Raw genomic sequence first — 23,500 nt, forward strand, 5'->3', positions numbered from 1 at the left:
GCATCTGCCGCCTGTGTGAATTGTGCCAAATAAATACATGTATTTAAATATATAAATAAATGATGTATATATAATGTAGCGTTAGAATATAAATGATCTGTTATTAGTTGTATTTATAAAACGCTGCTCCTGCGCGCCCCCAGCGGCCGCGGGAGGAACCGCAGGGCAGGACGGCTCGAGGGACGCCGGTGCATCCATCTTCCTCCCGGTCCTCCTCCTCTTCCTCCCGGTCCTCCTCCGTTCGGTTAGCGCACCGGAGATTTTACTGAACGTTAACGGGGTTTCCCGCTCGTCGACATGGCGTCAAACGGTAAGAAAACCGGAAGAACGGAATTAATGTCTGAAGGTTAAGATGAACGTTCCGGTGATCAGCTTATCGGTCCCGGTACCAGCGTCCGGTGCTCCCGGTACAAGCGCCCGGTGCTCCCGGTACTAGTGCCCGGTGGTCCCGGTGCTCCCAGTGCTCCCGGTACAAGCGTATCTGAGGTGTCTCCTGCTCGTGTATCAGTTTATTCTTCATCATAAAGGACAACATGTTACTGTCAGCTCCTGAGGGCAACAGCGCATGCGCTGTCTATTAGTGACTCCTCCGTAGCTCTCGTTTTAATACACTTGTACATTAATACACTAGTACATTAATACACTAGTACAATAATACACTTGTACATTAATACACTAGTACATTAATACACTAGTACAATAATACACTTGTACATTAATACACAAGTACATTAATACACTAGTACATTAATACACTAATACATTGATGCACTAGTACAGTGGTACACTAGTACATTAATACACTCGTACATTCATTCACTAGTACATCGATACACTACATTAATACACTCGTACATTTATTCACTCGTACATTGATACACTAGTACATTAATACACTCGTACATTAATTCACTAGTACATTAATACACTAGTACAGTGGTACACTAGTATATTAATACACTAGTATATTAATACACTAGTACAGTGGTACACTAGTACATTAATACACTAGTATTAATATACTAGTACATTGATACACTAGTACAGTGGTACACTAGTATATTATATGTGTATTATATGGGTGTATATGTATGTTTCTGGGGCTTTTATTGTGAAGGGAAAAACGGAAGGAGAAATGTTCTAGTGGAGGTTGTGACAAGAATAAACGTGGTTGCCTTCTTGTGCAAACTACAGAGCATCATGTTGCTGTTTTCTTAATAATGTGAAGTAAAGGAGCAAGATAAACCCTCGGCTACAATAACAATGTGTAACTGAGTAAACATGTATACGTGTACTATAGAAAATACTCCATCTGCATGTTTAAAACATGACCACTCTCTATAGAACAACACTGTAACATACCTACATTCATCCTCTATAGAACAACACTGTAACATACATACATTCATCCTCTCTATAGAACAATACTGTAACATACCTACATTCATACTCTATAGAACAACACTGTAACATACATACATTCATCCTCTCTATAGAACAACACTGTAACATACCTACATTCATACTCTCTATAGAACAATACTGTAACATACCTACATTCATACTCTATAGAACAACACTGTAACATACATACATTCATCCTCTCTACAGAACAACACTGTAACATACCTACATTCATACTCTATAGAACAATACTGTAACATACATTCATACTCTCTATAGAACAATACTGTAACATACCTACATTCATACTCTATAGAACAATACTGTAACATACATTCATACTCTCTATAGAACAATACTGTAACATACCTACATTCATACTCTATAGAACAACACTGTAACATACCTACATTCATACTCTATAGAACAATACTGTAACATTCCTACATTCATACTCTCTATAGAACAATACTGTAACATACCTACATTCATACTCTATAGAACAATACTGTAACATTCCTACATTCATACTCTCTATAGAACAATACTGTAACATACCTACATTCATACTCTATAGAACAATACTGTAACATACCTACATTCATACTCTATAGAACAATACTGTAACATACCTACATTCATACTCTAGAACAACACTGTAACATACCTACATTCATACTCTATAGAACAATACTGTAACATACCTACATTCATACTCTATAGAACAATACTGTAACATACCTACATTCATACTCTATAGAACAATACTGTAACATTCCTACATTCATACTCTCTATAGAACAATACTGTAACATTCCTACATTCATACTCTATAGAACAATACTGTAACATTCCTACATTCATACTCTCTATAGAACAATACTGTAACATACCTACATTCATACTCTCTATAGAACAATACTGTAACATACCTACATTCATACTCTATAGAACAATACTGTAACATTCCTACATTCATACTCTCTATAGAACAATACTGTAACATACCTACATTCATACTCTAGAACAACACTGTAACATACCTACATTCATACTCTAGAACAACACTGTAACATACCTACATTCATACTCTATAGAACAACACTGTAACATACCTACATTCATACTCTATAGAACAATACTGTAACATACATTCATACTCTATAGAACAATACTGTCACATACCTACATTCATACTCTAGAACAACACTGTAACATACCTACATTCATACTCTATAGAACAATACTGTAACATACCTACATTCATACTCTAGAACAACACTGTAACATACATTCATACTCTATAGAACAATACTGTAACATACCTACATTCATACTCTATAGAACAATATTGTAACATACCTACATTCATACTCTATAGAACAATATTGTAACATACATTCATACTCTATAGAACAATACTGTAACATACCTACATTCATACTCTATAGAACAATACTGTAACATACATTCATACTCTATAGAACAATACTGTAACATACATTCATCCTCTATCGAACAACATTGTAACATACCTACATTCATCCTCTATAGAACAATACTGTAACATACATACATTCATACTCTATAGAACAATACTGTAACATACCTACATTCATCCTCTATAGAACAATATTGTAACATACATTCATACTCTATAGAACAATACTGTAACATACCTACATTCATACTCTATAGAACAACACTGTAACATACCTACATTCATACTCTATAGAACAATACTGTAACATACATTCATACTCTATAGAACAATACTGTAACATACATTCATCCTCTATCGAACAACACTGTAACATACCTACATTCATACTCTATAGAACAATACTGTAACATACCTACATTCATACTCTATAGAACAATACTGTAACATACCTACATTCATACTCTATAGAACAATACTGTAACATGCCTACATTCATCCTCTATAGAACAATACTGTAACATACATTCATACTCTATAGAACAATACTGTAACATACATTCATCCTCTATCGAACAACATTGTAACATACCTACATTCATCCTCTATAGAACAATACTGTAACATACCTACATTCATACTCTATAGAACAATACTGTAACATGCCTACATTCATCCTCTATAGAACAATACTGTAACATACATTCATACTCTATAGAACAATACTGTAACATACATTCATCCTCTATCGAACAACATTGTAACATACCTACATTCATCCTCTATAGAACAATACTGTAACATACCTACATTCATACTCTATAGAACAATACTGTAACATGCCTACATTCATCCTCTATAGAAGAAATACTGTAACATACATTCATACTCTATAGAACAATACTGTAACATACATTCATCCTCTATCGAACAACATTGTAACATACCTACATTCATCCTCTATAGAACAATACTGTAACATACATTCATTCATCCTATATAGAACAATACTGTAACATACATTCATTCATCCTCTATAGAACAATACTGTAACATACATACATTCATACTATATAGAACAATACTGTAACATACATACATTCATCCTCTATCGAACAACATTGTAACATACCTACATTCATCCTCTATAGAACAATACTGTAACATACATTCATTTATCCTCTATAGAACAATACTGTAACATACCTACATTCATACTCTATAGAACAATCCTGTAACATACCTACATTCATACTCTATAGAACAATACTGTAACATACATTCATTCATCCTCTATGGAACAATACTGTAACATACCTACATTCATACTCTATAGAACAATACTGTAACATACCTACATTCATCCTCTATAGAACAATATTGTAACATACATACATTCATCCTCTATAGAACAATACTGTAACATACCTACATTCATCCTCTATAGAACAATACTGTAACATACCTACATTCATCCTCTATAGAACAATATTGTAACATACATACATTCATCCTCTATAGAACAATACTGTAACATACCTACATTCATCCTCTATAGAACAATACTGTAACATACATACATTCATCCTCTATCGAACAACATTGTAACATACCTACATTCATCCTCTATAGAACAATACTGTAACATACCTACATTCATCCTCTATAGAACAATACTGTAACATACATTCATTCATCCTCTATAGAACAATACTGTAACATACATACATTCATCCTCTATAGAACAATACTGTAACATACCTACATTCATCCTCTATAGAACAATATTGTAACATACATACATTCATCCTCTATAGAACAATACTGTAACATACCTACATTCATCCTCTATAGAACAATATTGTAACATACCTACATTCATCCTCTATAGAACAATACTGTAACATACCTACATTCATCCTCTATAGAACAATACTGTAACATACATACATTCATCCTCTATCGAACAACATTGTAACATACCTACATTCATCCTCTATAGAACAATATTGTAACATACCTACATTCATCCTCTATAGAACAATACTGTAACATACCTACATTCATCCTCTATAGAACAATACTGTAACATACATACATTCATCCTCTATCGAACAACATTCTAACATACCTACATTCATCCTCTATAGAACAATACTGTAACATACCTACATTCATCCTCTATAGAACAATATTGTAACATACATACATTCATCCTCTATAGAACAATACTGTAACATACATTAATCCTCTATAGAACAATACTGTAACATGCCTACATTCATCCTCTATAGAACAATACTGTAACATACCTACATTCATCCTCTATAGAACAATACTGTAACATGCCTACATTCATCCTCTATCGAACAACATTGTAACATACCTACATTCATCCTCTATCGAACAACATTGTAACATACCTACATTCATCCTCTATAGAACAACAGCGTGGGGTAGCAGCGCATGCGATAGTGTTTGCGAGCTACACTGGGGACATTCTTTACTGGAAATAAAACACATAACAAACGAATAGTTAACTTAATGAAATCAAGGTGAATATGATCTAAGACAATTACCTTCCAAACATATAAAGCCAGCTCAACTTTTAAGTACCTTTACAATTAGTTAAATCTGTATTGTCCACAGACATTCATAGACATGTTCCTCTGTAGCTCTGAGGATTACCCATAGTCCTTTGTGTCTACTATTCAGCGCAGGTACACATTTGCAACAGCAGGTGGCGGAGTTTTCCCTTTTAGCGGGATTTAACCTGAACTTTTTCAACTATGTTACACTAGCGCCCGGTGTTCCCGGTTTAGCTAGCTCCCGGTTTTCCCGGTAAAGCTAGCACTCGGTGTTCCCGGTTAAGCTAGCCCCCGGTGTTCCCGGGACTAGCGCCCGGTGTTCCTGGTTTAGCTAGCCCTGTGTTCCCGGTACTAGCCCCCGGTGTTCCCGGTACTAGCACCCTGTGTTTCCGGTACTAGCGCCCTGTGTTTCCGGTACTAGCGCCTGGTGTTCCCGGTACTAGCGCCCTGTGTTCCCGGTACTAGCGCCCTGTGTTTCCGGTACTAGCCCTGTGTTCCCGGTAGTAGCCCTGTGTTCCCGGTACTAGCCCCCGGTGTTCCCGGTACTAGCGCCCTGTGTTTCCGGTACTAGCGCCCTGTGTTCCCGGTACTAGCGCCCGGTGTTCCCGGTACTAGCGCCTGGTGTTCCCGGTTTAGCTAGCCCTGTGTTCCCGGTACTAGCGCCCGGTGTTCCCGGTAATAGCGCCCGGTGTTCCCGGTTAAGCTAGCGCCCGGTGTTCCCGGTTAAGCTAGCGTCCGGTGTTCCCATGTTTCATGTTCATGTTTCTCCTCCATCTTTCAGGTTTTCCTTTTCTTTGAAACAGTTTCTTTCCTCGTTGCATTCCAACGCTCGTTAGGTGTTAGTTCTTACTTATTAATGTCTTGATATTAATGCTGCATTTTGTTTACTCCATAGATTATTCTCAAACTTCTGGCCAGGGGTAAGTCATGTAACATTCAACCTTGACACATTTATGTAGTTTTTTAATATATATATTGATTTCAAGGCAAGAAAAGTATGAGAAGAATATGAAATGACATTATGAAATCTGGTGTGAGTGTTTTGTTTTGGTGACCTCTGCCAGCTATGGGTCCTATGGAGAAGGTGGAGGAGGAGGGGCCAACCAGGGCAACAGCCAGCAGGGCTACAGCCAGCAGGGCTACGGAGGCTTCAACCAGAGCCCCGACAGCAGCGCCCCCTACAGCCCGGGAGGAGGCTACAGCAGCTACGCTCCATCCCAGTCAGGTACAGGAAGACGGGTTCTCCTCTGGTTGCCCAGTGGTGGAGCGGACTGTAACTCCTGTCGTCTCCCTGCAGGATACGGTTCTCCACCCTCTAGCCAGGGAGGAGGAGGAGGAGCCTACAATCAGTCGTACAGCCCCGGAGGTTATAACAACAGCAACCAGCCGTCCTCCTTCTCCGGGTACCAGCAGCAGCCTCCGTCCTCATCCTCCGCGAGGTACGATGATCCCCATTCACTCACCGCCGGAGGGGCGGCGGCTTCATCTGGAGCCGCCTCCATGGTGCTCAGACAGCCAGAGACGCACTGACATCACGCAATAATCCATCCATAACAATTTCATGCACACATAAAAAGTTTAATTAAATTAAAGCTGCGAGCAGCGATGAACGGGTCCTGTAGACGACACGCTCGACAGCGTGCATCACGTCTCTCTACGTGAAGCTTAGACCACGTTGTGTAAATGTCATGTAAATCGGATGCAGTTTGTCACGTGACGCTGATTTCCTTTCGCCACTAGGCGGCGCTTTGACTACGAGTGAAACTAAGCTTGTCGATATCCTCAGGCCGTGAATTTGATCATGCATGAAAAGTTTGATGCAGATTCCAGTGGAGTTACAAGAGCTTGTTTAATGAGGAGACATGTGTATGGAGTTGCATGAGTTTTTGAGCATCCCAAGCCACTAAACAAGGAGTAATACATCATAGTATAAAACATGTCATTTTCTTTGCCAGTAGGTGGCGCTATGACAATGTGAACATACACATACATCAAGTGAAGAGTAGACCACGTCATGTAAATTACATGCAAATCCGATGCTGTTTGGCTGATTTCCTTTCGCCAGTAGGTGGCGCTATGGCAATGTGATAATTTCTTCATGTAAATGTGCTCAGGCCTGTACCGGCTTCATGCCTGAGAATTCCTTTGTGGATTTCATGATGTACCTTGGAGTTACAACAGCTTTCTATAACATAGCGAACGGCACAAAATGGGTGTGTCTTGGGTCCACAACGCATCAAGGCCGTTGACTGAAAACGCACAATTAGCACAACTTAAGATCATAAGGGTCTTGTGATCATTCTTGAACATAATTGAAGTCGATCGCATAAATATTCTAGGAGGACTTCGTAAAAGTACAAATGCTGAAAACGACGAAACATGACAAAAAGGCCCAAATTGGCTGAATTACTGTAGTGCCCCCTAGTGCTTAAATTGCATGATTTTTTTCGTGCATGTTACAGGATGCAATGTGTACATATGCTACAAATTTGGAGTCATTAGTCCAAATAGTTGGGAAGTTATGAGTATTGAAAAAAAGACACGCCCCTAAGAGGTTAATTGGTTGTTATCTCCTGAATACAATGAGATAGCAAAAGTATTTTAATTAACTTTTGATGATACAGCTCCAATCACGATCCACAGCAAGTTTGGTATGAGTCAATCGGACATTCTGTGTGAGGGGCGTCGCCAGACTTTTGGATGGATGTGGACAGTAACTTGACTCAAAGACGTCCTGTGTGTCCAGTACACACAGATACACAGGAAGGGGATGTGACGGGCTATACTTTCACAAATAAAATGATAAATGTATATGGATATCTATATGTGGAGCAGCAGCTCAGGTTCCTCTTCTCAACCCTCCACAGTTACGAGGGGAACTCGCAGGCTGCTGGCTACAACCACCCGCCGAGCGGCGGACAGAGCGTAGGTGGCTACGGGGGCAGCGGTGTCCAGGCCGGCGGCTACGGGGGCAGCGGAGGTCAGGCCAGTGGCTACGGGGGCGCCGGGGGGCAGGCCGGTGGCTACGGGCCCACCGGGGTCCAGGCCGGTGGCTACGGGGGCGCCGGGGTCCATGCCGGTGGCTACGGGGGCGCCGGGGTCCATGCCGGTGGCTACGGGGCCACCGGGGGCCAGGCTGGTGGCTACGGGGGCACCGGGGGCCAGGCTGGTGGCTACGGGGGCACCGGGGGCCACCAGCAGTCGTCCCCACACGGAGGAGGCCACTACAACCAGCCTCCGAGCTACAGCACCCCTCCAGCACAGAGCCACAGCCAAAAGAGCCAGTATGGTCAAGGTGGAGGTCAGCGATGGGTTCAATTTCACTTTACGGTTTACAGTGAGGCCCATGGGTTCAAACATAGACCGTTTCTCATTTGACTGACTGTCTGGACTCTCCCTCAGGATATGGAGATGAAAGCCCCCCGCTGAGCGGAGGAGGTGGAGGGTACGGAGGTCCCGACGGAGGTTACGGAGGTCAGGACCGCGGCGGCAGGGGACGTGGCGGCGCCGGATTTGGAGGCCGCGGCAGCGCCGGATTTGGAGGCCGCGGCGGCGGATACGATCGCGGTTTTGACCGAGGTGGCCGAGGCAGACCAAGAGGAAGAGGAGGCATGGGGTGAGTGTTTAGGGTCCATCCAGGGTCCATGGTGTCAGTCCTGAACAGGGAGGCTCCTAAAGGGATCCTCTCCTGAGGGAGCAGGAGAAAAGAACCGCTTGTAGCTCCACGCTGAACAGTGAGAGGCCTTCAAAGGTCCTGAGTTACTCTGAGGACTCGTACCAGCAGGCGAGCAGCTCTAATGTCTCAGCACTCCTGAGCTCTGCCACGCGACATGTGAGGGGACTGCATCATCAATAATCAGTGATTACTAATATCTGAATCAAACACAGCAGAGAGAGTTCATGTTACCAGAACAGATGCATTGTTTATAGTGTGTTCTTAGCTCCGCCCACTTCCGACGGTTTGCTATGAAGTAACGATGAATGCGATCTGATGAGGAGAGAAACCTCTGTGTCTCTCAAAGGTAATAGAGTGCTCTGAACGTGGAGGAGGTTTGATGAGTCCATCATGGAGGGTTTGGTCCTCGTGGCTCAACACTGCACCGGTTCATAGGAAACGTGAAGGAAGCATCCTTGAAGGAAGGTTGCTTCTGCATAAACAGACTGCAGGTCACCTCTGGTCCGGTGTGCAGACTCTCCACAGCCAGGGGGAGGAGCCAAACACCAACCTACTCCCATGAATCCATACCAGAGCCACTGATGTGACATAGCAAAAAAAAAAAATTCAACCTTAAATATTAACATGAACCAGAAATATGACTTTCAAGTCATATTTCTGGTTTATGTTAATATTTAAGGTTGAATTGTGTTATACACATGTAAAATGGACTTATATGTTCTTGTAAGGTGAGAGAGAGCTCCCCAAGTTATGGAAATATCCATTTTCATGTCCCTAGCTTGATGCTACACATGATTAGCGCACCTTTCTGGAAAGCTTACGACCTACAGAATCCGCCAAATACCTTGTGAGACAAAGCCTCAGCAAGATATCAACCATATTCCAGCCAGAAAACTGAAATATGACTTACTTATGGATGAAACGATACCTGCTTGGTATGTTTTGATGCATCTGCTTGAGCAGAGCCCCTCTGTTGTGGAACCAGAGGCGTTCAAGGTCCAGGAAGAAAGTTAGGGCACTTTTGTTTCTCAACTGATCTAAAACTACGGTTTACGAGATGTGCACTAAATGAATTACTAAAAATATTTAACTTCACTTAATCAAAGTCAAACTTTGCAGAGATACTGTTAACACATAGCGCTATTTTATAGTGTTCTATCATCAACCAATAAACCAGTAACCCATAAACTGCTATATGAACCTCTTAACTAGTCTCACAAGTGTTGTGACAGAAAAATGGCTCAACTGGGGTTAAAGATGATAAAATACAACATTCCTGTTCCCAAACCTTCCATCATCATTATTGTTATGACAGAAATAGTATGATCACCCTCAATATTATAAACAACAATTTAGATTTAACATGTGCATTTATTTCTGCAAAGAGGAAGTTCTGTGAAAGCCCAAAGAAGGAAAGTAAAGGGTTGAGAGAGTTCACAAGGCTCTCTGTTCTGTGCACGCTGCAGAAAGATGCACGTGTTATGAGGATATGAATGATGGGATGTTTATGAGCCAATATACTCCACAGAAAATAGACAAATTAGAGACTTTGTGACGGCTGTGAGGCACAAACTGGTAAACGGGTAAGTTGATGTTCTTGTTTTGGAGGTTGCACAATATTTCATGTTCTTCCTCGTGATGTTGGTGATGACCTCATTGACATAGAATTAGTTTTCCATTTCATTGTTTGTTCTCTCACTCATCACAGACGAGATATATAGTTCTATAAATATATATAATATGAGGAGCTCAACCCACCAGTTTCCTTTAAGCAGGCAGACGGCACTGAGCAACAATCAGCTTGTTGGTCATCAATAGCTCTGTTAAATGTTCACGTGAAGAGCTGAAATGGTTTTGGAGAACGGAGGAGCATGTAAAGTGTAAAACTATAACGTGTGAACTAAAGGTTGTAACTCCACGACAAATGAGATCAAGACACAACAAGTCATTTGATATTTTAGATATTCACTCTACGTATTTAAAGGTGCAGTGTGTAAGATCTGGCCGTAAGCTCCAAACCAATAAGGGGAGGAGCCTCGACTGGGTCCAAACGTTTAATGTCCTAACAGCGGGGCAAGATTATGCAACATTCAACTGCCTGAACTCTGAGAGAAATAACGTTATCTTATAATCTTCCTGTGTCTGTGTGACCATGTCACGGTACGTTTTGATCATTTCTTTATTGGATTAAATCAGAAACGGCAGAAACAAGAACACTTGTTTCGTCGTCCTCGTCACCAGAAGACCAGAAGAGGTCTGCCAGCTTTAATTGGTTAAAGTATTTCAACCCGTCTCCTGGTGGTGAGGGGAACACAACGGAGATACAAGCATTCTGTTGTTTCTGCCACTTTGGATTTAATCCAATAAACGATCAAAATGCACACAAACCAGAGGTGTATTATTGACGAGCTGTTTGTCTTCGTCCTCTCATGTTGGACAGACTGGACGCTACAGTGACTCACTATCGCCTCTAGAGGTACAAGTGGTATTACAAGACAGGACGGGCCGGGGCTAGCTGGTTAGCATGCTAATATCGGTATATAATATCAGTGTCAACCTCAATTCTTTAAAGAGACCACCTGACCACCAGGGGGTGACTCCTCTGGTTGTATAGAAGTCTATATAAATTACTCTACTTCTCTTGATTTATTCCCGCAGTAAACATTGTAAACATGAGTTTATGTTTCAATCTCTAGTTCCAAGTCTTCTTCAATACAGCATGATGTTCATTTAGTAAATTGTGGTCATTTAGAGTCAAACAGACCATAAAGCAGGGGATGTTTTAGGGGAGGGGCTACAAGATGATTGACAGTTCGACACCAGAGACGTATACAGCGTCTCTACGTCACGCCTTCTCAGTCCATATTTGGTCACTTCCTGTTCACTGGTTGCATAAAAACAAGATGGCGACGGACAAAACACCGAACTGGAGGCTTCAAAACGTCCTCAAACCAACGTCCACTTCATAATACTAGTCTGTGGCCCCATCTGACACATTGCACCTTCTAACGGCCGTGGAGTCTGAAGCCAGTACGGCGTTCTCACAAGTGTCTCTTTGTCTGCAATAACTGGACTAAAGCGGCGTGTAAACTGTGGCCTTCCCACACTAAACATCCATCACCTGCCTTTCTCACCTGTTCCCACCTCCCTCCCAACCAGCGCTCTGTGTCATGCTCTGCTTTAATCAATCTCTGAATCTTCCCCTAGGCTTTACCTGATCTCCAGGCTGCTTTCTGCTCTTAAGCCATCATGTGGGGAGGTCTACAGAGAGTTCACAGTCTTCTTGTAGTCGCAGGAAAGAACGAGGAATAGTTATGGAGAGCAAAAGAGGTTGTCTGAAACGTAAAAATACAGCCATCAGGGGTCAGAGGTGTACATGTTGTGCTGGTTAATTGACCCACAACCAGGTTACAGGATGAAATAAAATGAGTGCATTGAAGACTTGAGCGTCACATGACAAGGTCTTTAAGCCGGCCTCTTGTCCTCGAGGCTCTGAAGCAGACTAAGGGTTCATGGGGTGGGTTTAAGTCAGACTGAGAGGGACGGTTACCCACAACCCCCTGAGAGAAACCGCTGTCAGCACCAGCCTTCAATGCTCTTTCTCTCTTCCTCCTCATCAGAATGGGCGATCGTGGAGGATTCAATAAGTTTGGTGGTAAGTGACAAAAAAAAAACATAAAAGGTTTGTTAAGTTTGAGTCGAAGCTGAAAGGGGCGGTCCCCTCCAGCAGTTGTCAAGTAATCTGAGTACAAGTGAGTATTTGTAGCTTCTGGAGGTTTCCATGACGAGAGGTCAAAACCTTCACCAGGTAGAGTCACAGGTAAGAACCTTCCGACCCTAAATTAGCTCTGGTTCTCGAGCCGGTTCCTCAGGTTTCTGGGAACCCGCGTTTCCACCAGTTTAGAGCGGAACCGTCATCTTTTAGGCCAGCGGTCCCCAACCACCGGGCCGCGGCCCTGTACCGGTCCGTGGCCCCTTGGTACCGGGAAAGAAAGAATGAAAAAAATGTCGGAAAAAATAATTAAGTTCGGAAGATTTTGAAAAATGATCGGATACATCAGTCTGTGCGTCTGAACATCTTGACACATGTCAAGAGGTTACATGATACGTTACCCCGAAAATGAAACTTAAAAGTCTGTTTAGCTCTGCCGGTGTTCTGGTCTAAAATCAAGGGAACCCTCAGATCGCCAAAAAAGCTCTGAAAGCCCTGTTTTCATTTTCAACATCCTGTCTTTGTGAAGCGGGTTATAAATTAAGGAGTAGACAACAACAAGGTCTAAGTTAAGCAGTAGACTGGACAATAAGGTCAAAGTTAAGCAGTAGACTGGACAATAAGGTCAAAGTTAATCAGTAGAGTGGACAATAAGGTATAAGTTAAGCAGTAGAGTGGACAATAAGGTCTAAGTTAATCAGTAGAGTGGACAATAAGGTATAAGTTAAGCAGTAGAGTGGACAATAAGGTCTAAGTTAAGAAGTAGAGTGGACAATAAAGTATAAGTTAAGCAGTAGAGTGGACAATAAGGTATAAGTTAAGCAGTAGAGTGGACAATAAGGTCTAAGTTAAGAAGTAGAGTGGACAATAAGGTATAAGTTAAGCAGTAGAGTGGACAATAAGGTATAAGTTAAGCAGTAGACTGGACAATAAGGTCTAAGTTAAGAAGTAGAGTGGACAATAAGGTCTAAGTTAATCAGTAGAGTGGACAATAAGGTCTAAGTTAAGCAGTAGAGTGGACAATAAGGTATAAGTTAAGCAGTAGAGTGGACAATAAGGTCTAAGTTAAGAAGTAGAGTGGACAATAAGGTCTAAGTTAATCAGTAGAGTGGACAATAAGGTCTAAGTTAAGCAGTAGAGTGGACAATAAGGTCTAAGTTAAGCAGTAGAGTGGACAATAAGGTCTAAGTTAAGCAGTAGAGTGGACAATAAGGTATAAGTTAAGCAGTAGAGTGGACAATAAGGTCTAAGTTAAGCAGTAGAGTGGACAATAAGGTCTAAGTTAAGCAGTAGAGTGGACAATAAGGTCTAAGTTAAGAAGTAGAGTGGACAATAAAGTCAAAGTTAAGCAGTAGAGTGGACAACAAGGTCTAAGTTAAGCAGTAGAGTGGACAATAAAGTCAAAGTTAAGCAGTAGAGTGGACAATAAGGTCTAAGTTAAGCAGTAGACTGGACATAAAGAACACACGTCGGTGTCTCCCATCACCCCGACCCGGCTCCTTGCAGAGAAACAAGCTCAGGGCTCCCACTAATTCGGCGTAATGGTGAGTTGTATTTTTAAGCACTGTATTATTGTTTTTAGGCCGGTCGTATCATTTTATTACGTCATATTTATCGCCCACAGTCCGTGAAAATATTGTCTGACACAAAACTGGTCCGTGGCGCAAAAAGGTTGGGGACCACTGTTCTAGGCGGTTGCACAGCCCACAGAGGCTGTAAAGAGGCGGAGCTTCAGGTCCTCAATCCGTTTATCTTTGGTGGAAACAAGGCGTTCGTGTGGTGATGCGTACTTCAGGTGTGCTCCTGTCCAGCAGAGGGCGGTAAAGCCCACATTATGTCTTCATGGATCCTTCAGGGTGTTTGAGGGCTTGATGGGAGTTCAGAGCTTTGGGCTCTGGGTCATAAAACCTGCCGTGTTCGACGAGATTGTGCTTCAAAAGACACAATAAGAGAATCATCACGCATGTTCTCTGGCGACTCAGGCGGAAGTTTCGGTTCTACATTCCAGGTTGAAAACTGGTTTCAGCTGTGGAACATTATCCAGTAGCCGTAACTTCAATCAAAGGAAGGAATGTTGATGGTTTTCTTAATAATGTAATCAACCTTCCGGAACAATGCAGCGTATTTCGGATGGGCGTGGCCTCCTGGAGGCTGTGTTAGGCCAACAGAGAAAAGTGGAACTTCATTGTCTCACAATCATTGTGAGGAAGCTAGTGTTGGACATGTGCCATTGTTATGCTCATGATGGCAACATCACGTGTGTTACTTAGAATATCCAGGTAATCGGCTGCTTTATGTCACAATAAAAAAAACCATATAAACAATCAAAACCAACATTGAATTGAAGCAATTCATGTGTGTAAAGTACACAGAAAGTCACAGTTGTGAGGCAAACTAGAGGTCGACATGATGCACAGAGGTCAGAGTGATGCACAGAGGTCAGAGGTCAACATGATGCACAGAGGTCAACATGATACACAGAGGTCAACATGATGCACAGAGGTCAACGTGACTCACAGGTCAGAGTTCACCATGCGGGTCTGAGGTTTCTCGGCCTCTCGGTGTTGAACAGGAGGCTTCGGGGATGCTGCTGCCTCCTGTTATGATGACCGAGGTCTTTACAGCTGCTTTTACCTTTTTTAATAACATGAATCTCACAAAACACGAGTCACAAAAACAATAAAGGAGTGCTGTGTTTCACATCTGGACACATGTTATGATGTCATGATGACACGGAGTTCTTCAACAGAAAAGGTGTGTCGGTGTGTTTAGAGAATGAAAGTGATGAGTCACCATCCTCCATGCCAGATGATAATGATGGTAATAATGATCATGATATCATGAGTAAGATGAGTGACTTCCGTTGAAGTCAAGAGGAATCATGACTCCTTCACTCACGGACAGAGGGACAGTCGTGTTGGTGGAAGGTGTGTCTCTGGTGCGTTCAAGGACATTATGAATCCCTCTGACGTCTTTCCGTCTCCCAGAAGGTGACTCAGAAAACAAACGCTTCACATTCTCAGAATGACAGACGGTGACGGAGAACCCCGTGTTCAGCTCTGAGAAACAAAACAAAAGCCGAATCACTGCACCTAATTACACTGGTGGAGGGGGGGGGAAGAGGGGGGGGGGGGGGGGGGGGGGGGGGAGGTCACGATGTGGAGCGCGTCAACAAAGAGCCGAAGCTGTCAGGCTCTGCATGACGGGCCCGAGACCCCACATGAGGACCACACCCAGGAGGGAGCTACTGGTGGGTCCAGGTGTGTGGGGGTCCTGGTGTGTGGGGGTCCTGGTGTGTGGGGGTCCAGGTGTGTGGGGGTCCAGGTATGTGGGGGTCCTGGTATGTGGGGGTCCAGGTGTGTGGGGGTCCAGGTGTGTGGGGGTCCAGGTGTGTGGGGGTCCTGGTGTGTGGGGGTCCAGGTGTGTGGGGGTCCAGGTGTGTGGGGGTCCAGGTGTGTGGTGTGAAACGAGGAGGCAGGGTGGTGGTTAGTTCTGACACACAGCTGATAGACTAAGAGCTTCCCACTAGTTCTGCTGGGAACCAGTAGAGAACTGGGGCGGGGAACTGGAAGGGGGCTTTTGTTCTTTTCCTCAATTAATTTCTGTTTGCTTTTCTTCCCCCTCAAGGACCAAGAGACCCGGGACACGGAGGACCCGGCTTCAGTAGGTCTTCTTTTCTTTTGGCACTCTAACACAAGAGTTTAGATCTGTTTTATGTCATTAGAATACGTATGTATGAGAAAGAATACTTTTCTTTAAAGTGTGTGTGTGTGTGTGTGTGTGTGTGTGTGTGTGTGTGTGTGTGTGTGTGTGTGTGTGTGTGTGTGTGTGTGTGTGTGAGAGCAGGAAACTCTTCAAGTCGTCAACACTGACAGTCGCTTCAGTCGCTTCAGGCCTCAGAAGCCCCGCCCCCAAAATATTCATTAGAAACATAGACAACAGAACTCGGCGTACGGGCTGGAGACAGACAGGCAGGTAGATAGACAGGGAGACAGACAGACAGGTAGATAGACAGGGAGACAGACAGACAGGTAGATAGACAGGGAGACAGGGAGACAGACAGACAGGTAGATAGACAGGGAGACAGACAGACAGGGAGACAGACAGACAGGTAGATAGACAGGGAGACAGACAGACAGGTAGATAGACAGGGAGACAGGGAGACAGGTAGATAGACAGGGAGACAGGGAGACAGGTAGATAGACAGGGAGACAGACAGACAGGTAGATAGACAGGGAGACAGGTAGATAGACAGGGAGACAGACAGACAGATAGATAGACAGGGAGACAGGGAGACAGGTAGATAGACAGGGAGACAGACAGACAGGTAGATAGACAGGGAGACAGGGAGACAGACAGGCAAATATATATATATATATATATATTATTATATATACATATAATATATATATATATATATATATATATATATATATATATATATATATATATATATATATATATATATATAAATACCATATTACTAAAAACTTAACAAAATCAAATAAATACATACAGTTACCAGATACATGCATAGAGAACGTGGATTTCTGAATTTCTGGTCCAGACCTCTAAATATGAACGATGTAGTTTTATAAGACGAAGATGTCCTGATGTCTCTCCTCCTCTTCCTCAGTGCCGGACCTCGATAACTCCGACAACAACACCATCTTCGTCCAGGGTCTGGGAGACGAGTACAGCGTGGAGGCAGTGGCCGACTTCTTCAAGCAGATCGGCATCATCAAGGTGTGTGTGTGTGTGTGTGTGTGTGTGTGTGTGTGTGTGTGTGTGTGTGTGTGTGTGTGAGTGTGTGTGTGTGTGTGTGAGTGTGTAAGAAGTACCAACAAAGGAAATTCTTAAAATAAAATCTCAAACTGCAGCACAATTATATATATATATATATATATATATATATATATATATATATATATATATATATATATATATATATATATATATATATATATATAATTAGTACTTTGATAAACATCCAATTAGACTTGATGGTTTCATTAAATCTGATTCTCCACAATTAAATCTCCCTCGGCTCCTCATGTAATATATATAATCTATTATATATATATATATTATTATATATATTTATGTAATATATATAATATATATTTTAATATATATGATATATGATATATATGATATATGATATATATATATATATATATATATATAATAATAATACAAATAAAATAAAAATATATAATATGTTTATATATAGAGAAGCCTGCTGCCACCGCAACCCGAGGGGTGATAATGGATGGATATATTATACATATAATATATATATATAGATTATATATATTACATAAATGTAAATGTAATAATATGTATATATATTATTACATACATTTATGTAATATATATATATATAATATATATTTTAATATATATGATATACATATATATATATGATTTATATATAATAATACAAATAAAATAGACATATATAAAATATATAATATGTATATATATGTTGTAAATATTATACATATAATATATATATATAATAGATTATATATATTACATAAATATATATACTAATATATTATTATATATATTTATGTAATATATATATCATATATATTTAAATATATATGATATATACTATGTATATATATATCATATATATACTAATAATAAAAATAAAATAGAAATATATGATTTATATATATATATATATATATATATATGTTGTATATATATAATGGATGGAATTATTATACATATAATATATATATATAACATATAACATATATATCATGTATGACCTCTCAGATCAACAAGAAGACCGGCCTGCCGATGATCAACCTGTACACCGACCGGGAGACGGGGAAGCTGAAGGGCGAGGCCACCGTGTCCTTTGATGACCCCCCATCAGCCAAGGCCGCCATCGACTGGTTTGATGGTGAGTTGTTGCTCTCTCGCTCCCGACGAGGAGAGAGAGAGCACCCTGAGCGTCTCCCTCTCCTCCTCAGGGAAAGACTTCAGCGGGAACCCCATCAAGGTGTCCTTCGCCACCCGCAGAGCCGACTTCGGGGGCCGAGGTGGGATGAGGGGAGGCCGAGGACGAGGAGGTGAGAAGTTCTCTCAACCTGAAGGTTGGTATTTTAATCACAAGGCCCGTTCCACTTGAGACACATTGAGACTTTCAGTCGTATCGCATGATCTTCCTCAGCAGCGAGAGATGAGCTGTGAATGTTCAGGTCTCCTGTCTCACGAGCACTTCAGGGCTCCTCGTCCACCCGGGACACAAACAGCTGCTGACGGGCTGCTTTGCTGCTCGGCACAGGGCCCATGGGGCGAGGCGGGTTCGGGGGCGGACGAGGTGGAGGGTTCCCAGGAGGCAACGGGGGCAACGGAGGCAACGGGGGCAACGGAGGCAACGAAGGAGGAGCAGGAGCAGGAGGAGGACAACAGAGAGCCGGAGACTGGAAGTGTTCAAACCCGTAAGTGTAGTTTTACATCTGCATAGAAACATTCTAAATGTTGTGTTTAAAGTCACTTTATATGATGTTGGAGCTCTACGAAGACAAACACTAAATTTCCCCTTGGGGATTAATAAAGTATATATTCATTCATTCATCTGAGTTTAATAAAGTATATATTCATTCATTCATTCATTCATCTGAGTTTGGTCCTTTCTGCTCGTTCCTCTCCAGCAACTGTGGCAACCTGAACTTCTCGTGGCGTAACGAGTGCAACCAGTGCAAATCCCCGAATGCTGGGACGTCCCCCATGGAGAGAGGTCTGTTGTGTGTTCATACATGTATATATGTATATTTATATACATATATATGTAAGCTGCCCTCCTCATGCTGTGTCTGTTGTATATTGACCCCTCCCTCGGGGTCTCCCCTGTGTTGAAGTCACCGGTCTTCTCTTTCTGCGTTCAGGAGGCTTCGGAGGAGGCGAGCGAGGAGGCGAGCGAGGAGGCGAGCGAGGAGGCGAGCGCAGAGGCGGGTTTGAGCGCGGCGGCCTCAGGGGCCGAGGAGGCGAGCGAGGAGGCGAGCGAGGAGGCGAGCGAGGAGGCGAGCGAGGCGGCTTCAGAGGTCGAGGAGGCGAGCGAGGAGGATACAGCCCCGGGAAGATGGACGCAAGGTCAGACCCAGTGACACACAGTTTATTAGATTTAATACAAATACACTAATATTCCACTAGAGGAGCAGACTCTTCATACTTCACCAACCTTTTCAGATTCCGACTTTAATACACACACACACACACACACACACACACACACACACACACACACACACACACACACACACACACACACACACACACATACTTTAATTGCACTCACCTGGTGCAATATAAATACATTTAAGTACTTTTATATACTCTTATTACGTCTGTATATTTAATTGAAAATTGCTACTGTATTCTTCTCTTGCTGTTTTTACTACTGTTTATTGTTATTTTATTTATATTACTTGATTGTTTTTACTATGTGTCTCTATTGTCTCACACACACACACACACACACACACACACACACACACACACCTGCTCACTTGCAGAGGTGTAAAGTAACGAAGTACAAATACTTCGTTACTTTACTTAAGTAGAAATTTTGGGTATCTATACTTTACTGGAGTATTTATTTTTCAGACTTTTTACTTCTACTCCTTACATTTTCACGCAAATATCTGTACTTTCTACTCCCTACATTTTAAAAATAGATCTAAGCTCAATATTGAGCATGAATTGAGAGAGGCCGTATCAAATCTACAACCCCTTTTATAACACATGTGTCGAGGAAAGCAGCTCACTGCTCCACTAATACTGATACAACCTGATGGTTCACATATCTGCTCTCATTCTGTTTTGTTTGGCAAAAAAAATTAAAAGCTTGTTGTTTTCCACAATGAGCTATTTAGTAGTAACTAAATATGAGTAATTTTTTGCACAATTTTTTGCACAATTTTTTGGGCAATCTGATTTACTTGAACGTGATTGCAATTTTCTTTATTCTGTTATTTATAAAAGCACAGATGAGTCACACAATTATGTTATTTACAGAAAAAGTTTGAGAACCACAGCTTTAAGGGTTTGTGTCGGAGTCGCCGCCACTATTACAATACTTATAGGCAACTAGTTATCATGTCTTCCGCTCCATGAAACGCATGTTAATGCTCAGTACACATATGGTACTTTAATGTATTTGCATTGTAATAAAATGTGATCATTTTAAATGGGCATATATGCAGCTGAAATGGGTAGCCTAGTGCATCCCACATTTTTCAGCATAACATTTTAAAACATTATAGTCATTATGGCCTTTATAAAAATGATTGTTTTGGGGGAGGTGGGGTAGTGCACTATAGGCCCCTGAGACGCGGCTTAAGAGTTTGTCCTTAATGGAAAAAAAACATTCCCCTTACATTACTTTTACTTTTATACTTTTAAGTAGTTTTTAAACCAGTACTTTTACACTTTTACTGAAGTAAAAAGCTTGAGTTGATACTTCAACTTTTACAGAAGTATTTTTAAACCCTAGTATCTATACTTCTACTTGAGTAATGAATGTGAATGTAATGATGTAATCGGTGTGTTGTTGTTTTCCAGGGGCGACCACAGACAGGAGCGACGAGGCCGTCCCTACTAGCGGAGCATCTCTCCTCTTCTCCTCCTCTTCTTCTCCTCTTCTGGAACTCTGCTGACTTCTTTTTATTATACACATTTTTTTATTATAAAATAGCTTTAACTTTGTGTTTAGGCCAGCAGAGAAGGCTTAGCAGGCCCTGACGGCCCACCACTGTGTGACGCCCCCCGTAACGCCCCACCTCCTCTTCTGGTCGCCTCATTTACAGTCAGATCCCATCCGCCCTGCTTCACTGTTCATATGTTTATTATGTGTATCAGCTTTGTTAGCTTTGTTAGCTTTGTTAGCTTCGTTAGCTCTGGAGAAGTTCTACTTCCACCAGACTCGTCCACCTTTTAAAGAGAACACTTTGTCAACGTCATTATTAGTTTCTCACAAACTGCTGCACTTGTGTCCTTAAACTATTTTAATAAGCACTGAATCGTAAGAATAAATCTAGAAATCTGAAAAGAGAAGAGAAAACGATAATAAAGTTTCTTATGGATGTGTTCAAAAATACGTGTACATTACCATGGCACATATTGTATTGACTCACAATTCTGAATAATGTTTTAGTGCTTAGTTTTTACTTGCTCCATGTCCTCTTGATGGCTGGGTTGCATCTACATGGTGGTTGAAAGCACTCATAATTATATGACAGTAGAAAATGATTACGGTGGACTCATGAAAAGAATACAGAGAGTCACACACAATTTCTTTTCACTGCTTCAATTGATTGAATTTCTGATTATGAATAATACATACATACTGATCTGCCCATACACATATTCAAACTCCTAGTTATATGGTAATTTACACATACATGTATATACACATAGTACATGATACATACGCACATACAGTACATATATCCTGCTCTTCCTTTGATCTTATTTGCTATTGTACTGTTAGAAAATCATGGATTTAGTGATCGACTATTTCCCTTTTTGAAGTAGGACGGGCACGCGCAATTATCCTGATAAACGAGACTGTTTGAGCGCGGATCAGCCTTTGAGAAACCAACAAAGCCTGACTCATCATCGGGGTAATTTAAGATGGATAATAGGACATTTGATACTTAGTTAAACCACGTACGAGGAACGTGGCCCAGGTTATTTAAAACAAAATGTCATGCAACCGGAAAAACATTTTCTTTCATCGTTCCAGTCAATGACTCGGTCCAGTCAAACTTCCAGTTCATGTCTCGTCATAAACACGTTTAGACCTAAACAACACACGTCATCAGCAGTTTAACTCGTGTCTTTATTTATGAGTATTTTTTGAATTGTGCACATGCTGGTTTTCAAATGAAAGTGTTGATTAAAAAGCAAACGATGCATTCGTGCTTCCGGTGTTTTCTTTGTGCAGCTATTAAACGTTTGGTTGAGTAGGAAGTTAGTGATGCGGTTCGGGTGGCGTGAAGAGTCAGCGCCATAGCTCCGCCCCCATCGAGGAGCCAATACAGCTGGGACGAGCTTGTCTCCCTCCGTCGGAGCGACAACGGCGAATTAAGGCTGGCGTGTGCATCTACTGAGGCCAGGCTGGCCACTTTCTCACTTCCTGTCCTCTCCTGCCAAAAGATTAGGCTCATCAGCGACTGGAGGGGACCTGATGAGCCAGACGTCAACATCTTCGACAATTTCCCATTCCTGCATGCAGATTGGCGCTTCCCTCATATGGGAGGGCAAGAAGGACCGCACGCTACACCCGTGCATCGATTACCGTGGCCTTAATGAAATCGCCATTAAGAACAAATACCCTCTCCCTCTCATTGACCCTGCCTTTGAGCCACTTTGTTCTCCAACAGGCTTGTGTTGCGCCGGAGAACCAACTTTTCGTCAAGGCGGAGAAGTGTGAGTTTGATCCGAAAGGAGCAACCATTCATCGTTTGGACCGACCACAAAAAAGCTCTATTACCTTCCCTCCGCCAAGAGGTTAAACGCCCACCAGTCTCGGTGGACTTTGTTCCTGGGAAGGTTCAATTTCACCCTCAGCTACCGCCCTGGTTCACGCAAAACCAAACTCGATGCCCTTTCATGTCAGTCCACCACAGAGAAGCTTACCCTCGAGCCTGAACCCA

At 41.8% G+C, this 23,500-nt stretch overlaps 1 protein-coding gene across 1 annotated transcript; it reads left to right on the forward strand.

Moving 5' to 3' along the window:
* Positions 1–297: 297 nt before the first annotated feature.
* On the forward strand, positions 298–22,736 carry fus (FUS RNA binding protein; the record flags this gene model as incomplete). Its single annotated transcript, XM_079232924.1, has 16 exons — positions 298–310; positions 5,561–5,565; positions 5,921–5,997; positions 6,498–6,658; positions 6,731–6,872; positions 8,301–8,734; positions 8,836–9,049; positions 12,730–12,764; positions 16,449–16,484; positions 17,458–17,567; positions 18,612–18,741; positions 18,812–18,910; positions 19,126–19,282; positions 19,496–19,581; positions 19,730–19,934; positions 21,405–22,736. The coding sequence occupies 16 exons, from the start codon at positions 298–300 to the stop codon at positions 21,442–21,444; spliced, it is 1,944 nt and encodes a 647-aa protein (XP_079089050.1). The 3' UTR covers positions 21,445–22,736.
* Between the last annotated feature and the right edge of the window lie 764 nt (positions 22,737–23,500).

This window comes from Taurulus bubalis (assembly GCF_910589615.1).
Source record: "Taurulus bubalis genome assembly, chromosome: 17".
Lineage (NCBI taxonomy): Eukaryota > Metazoa > Chordata > Actinopteri > Perciformes > Cottidae > Taurulus > Taurulus bubalis.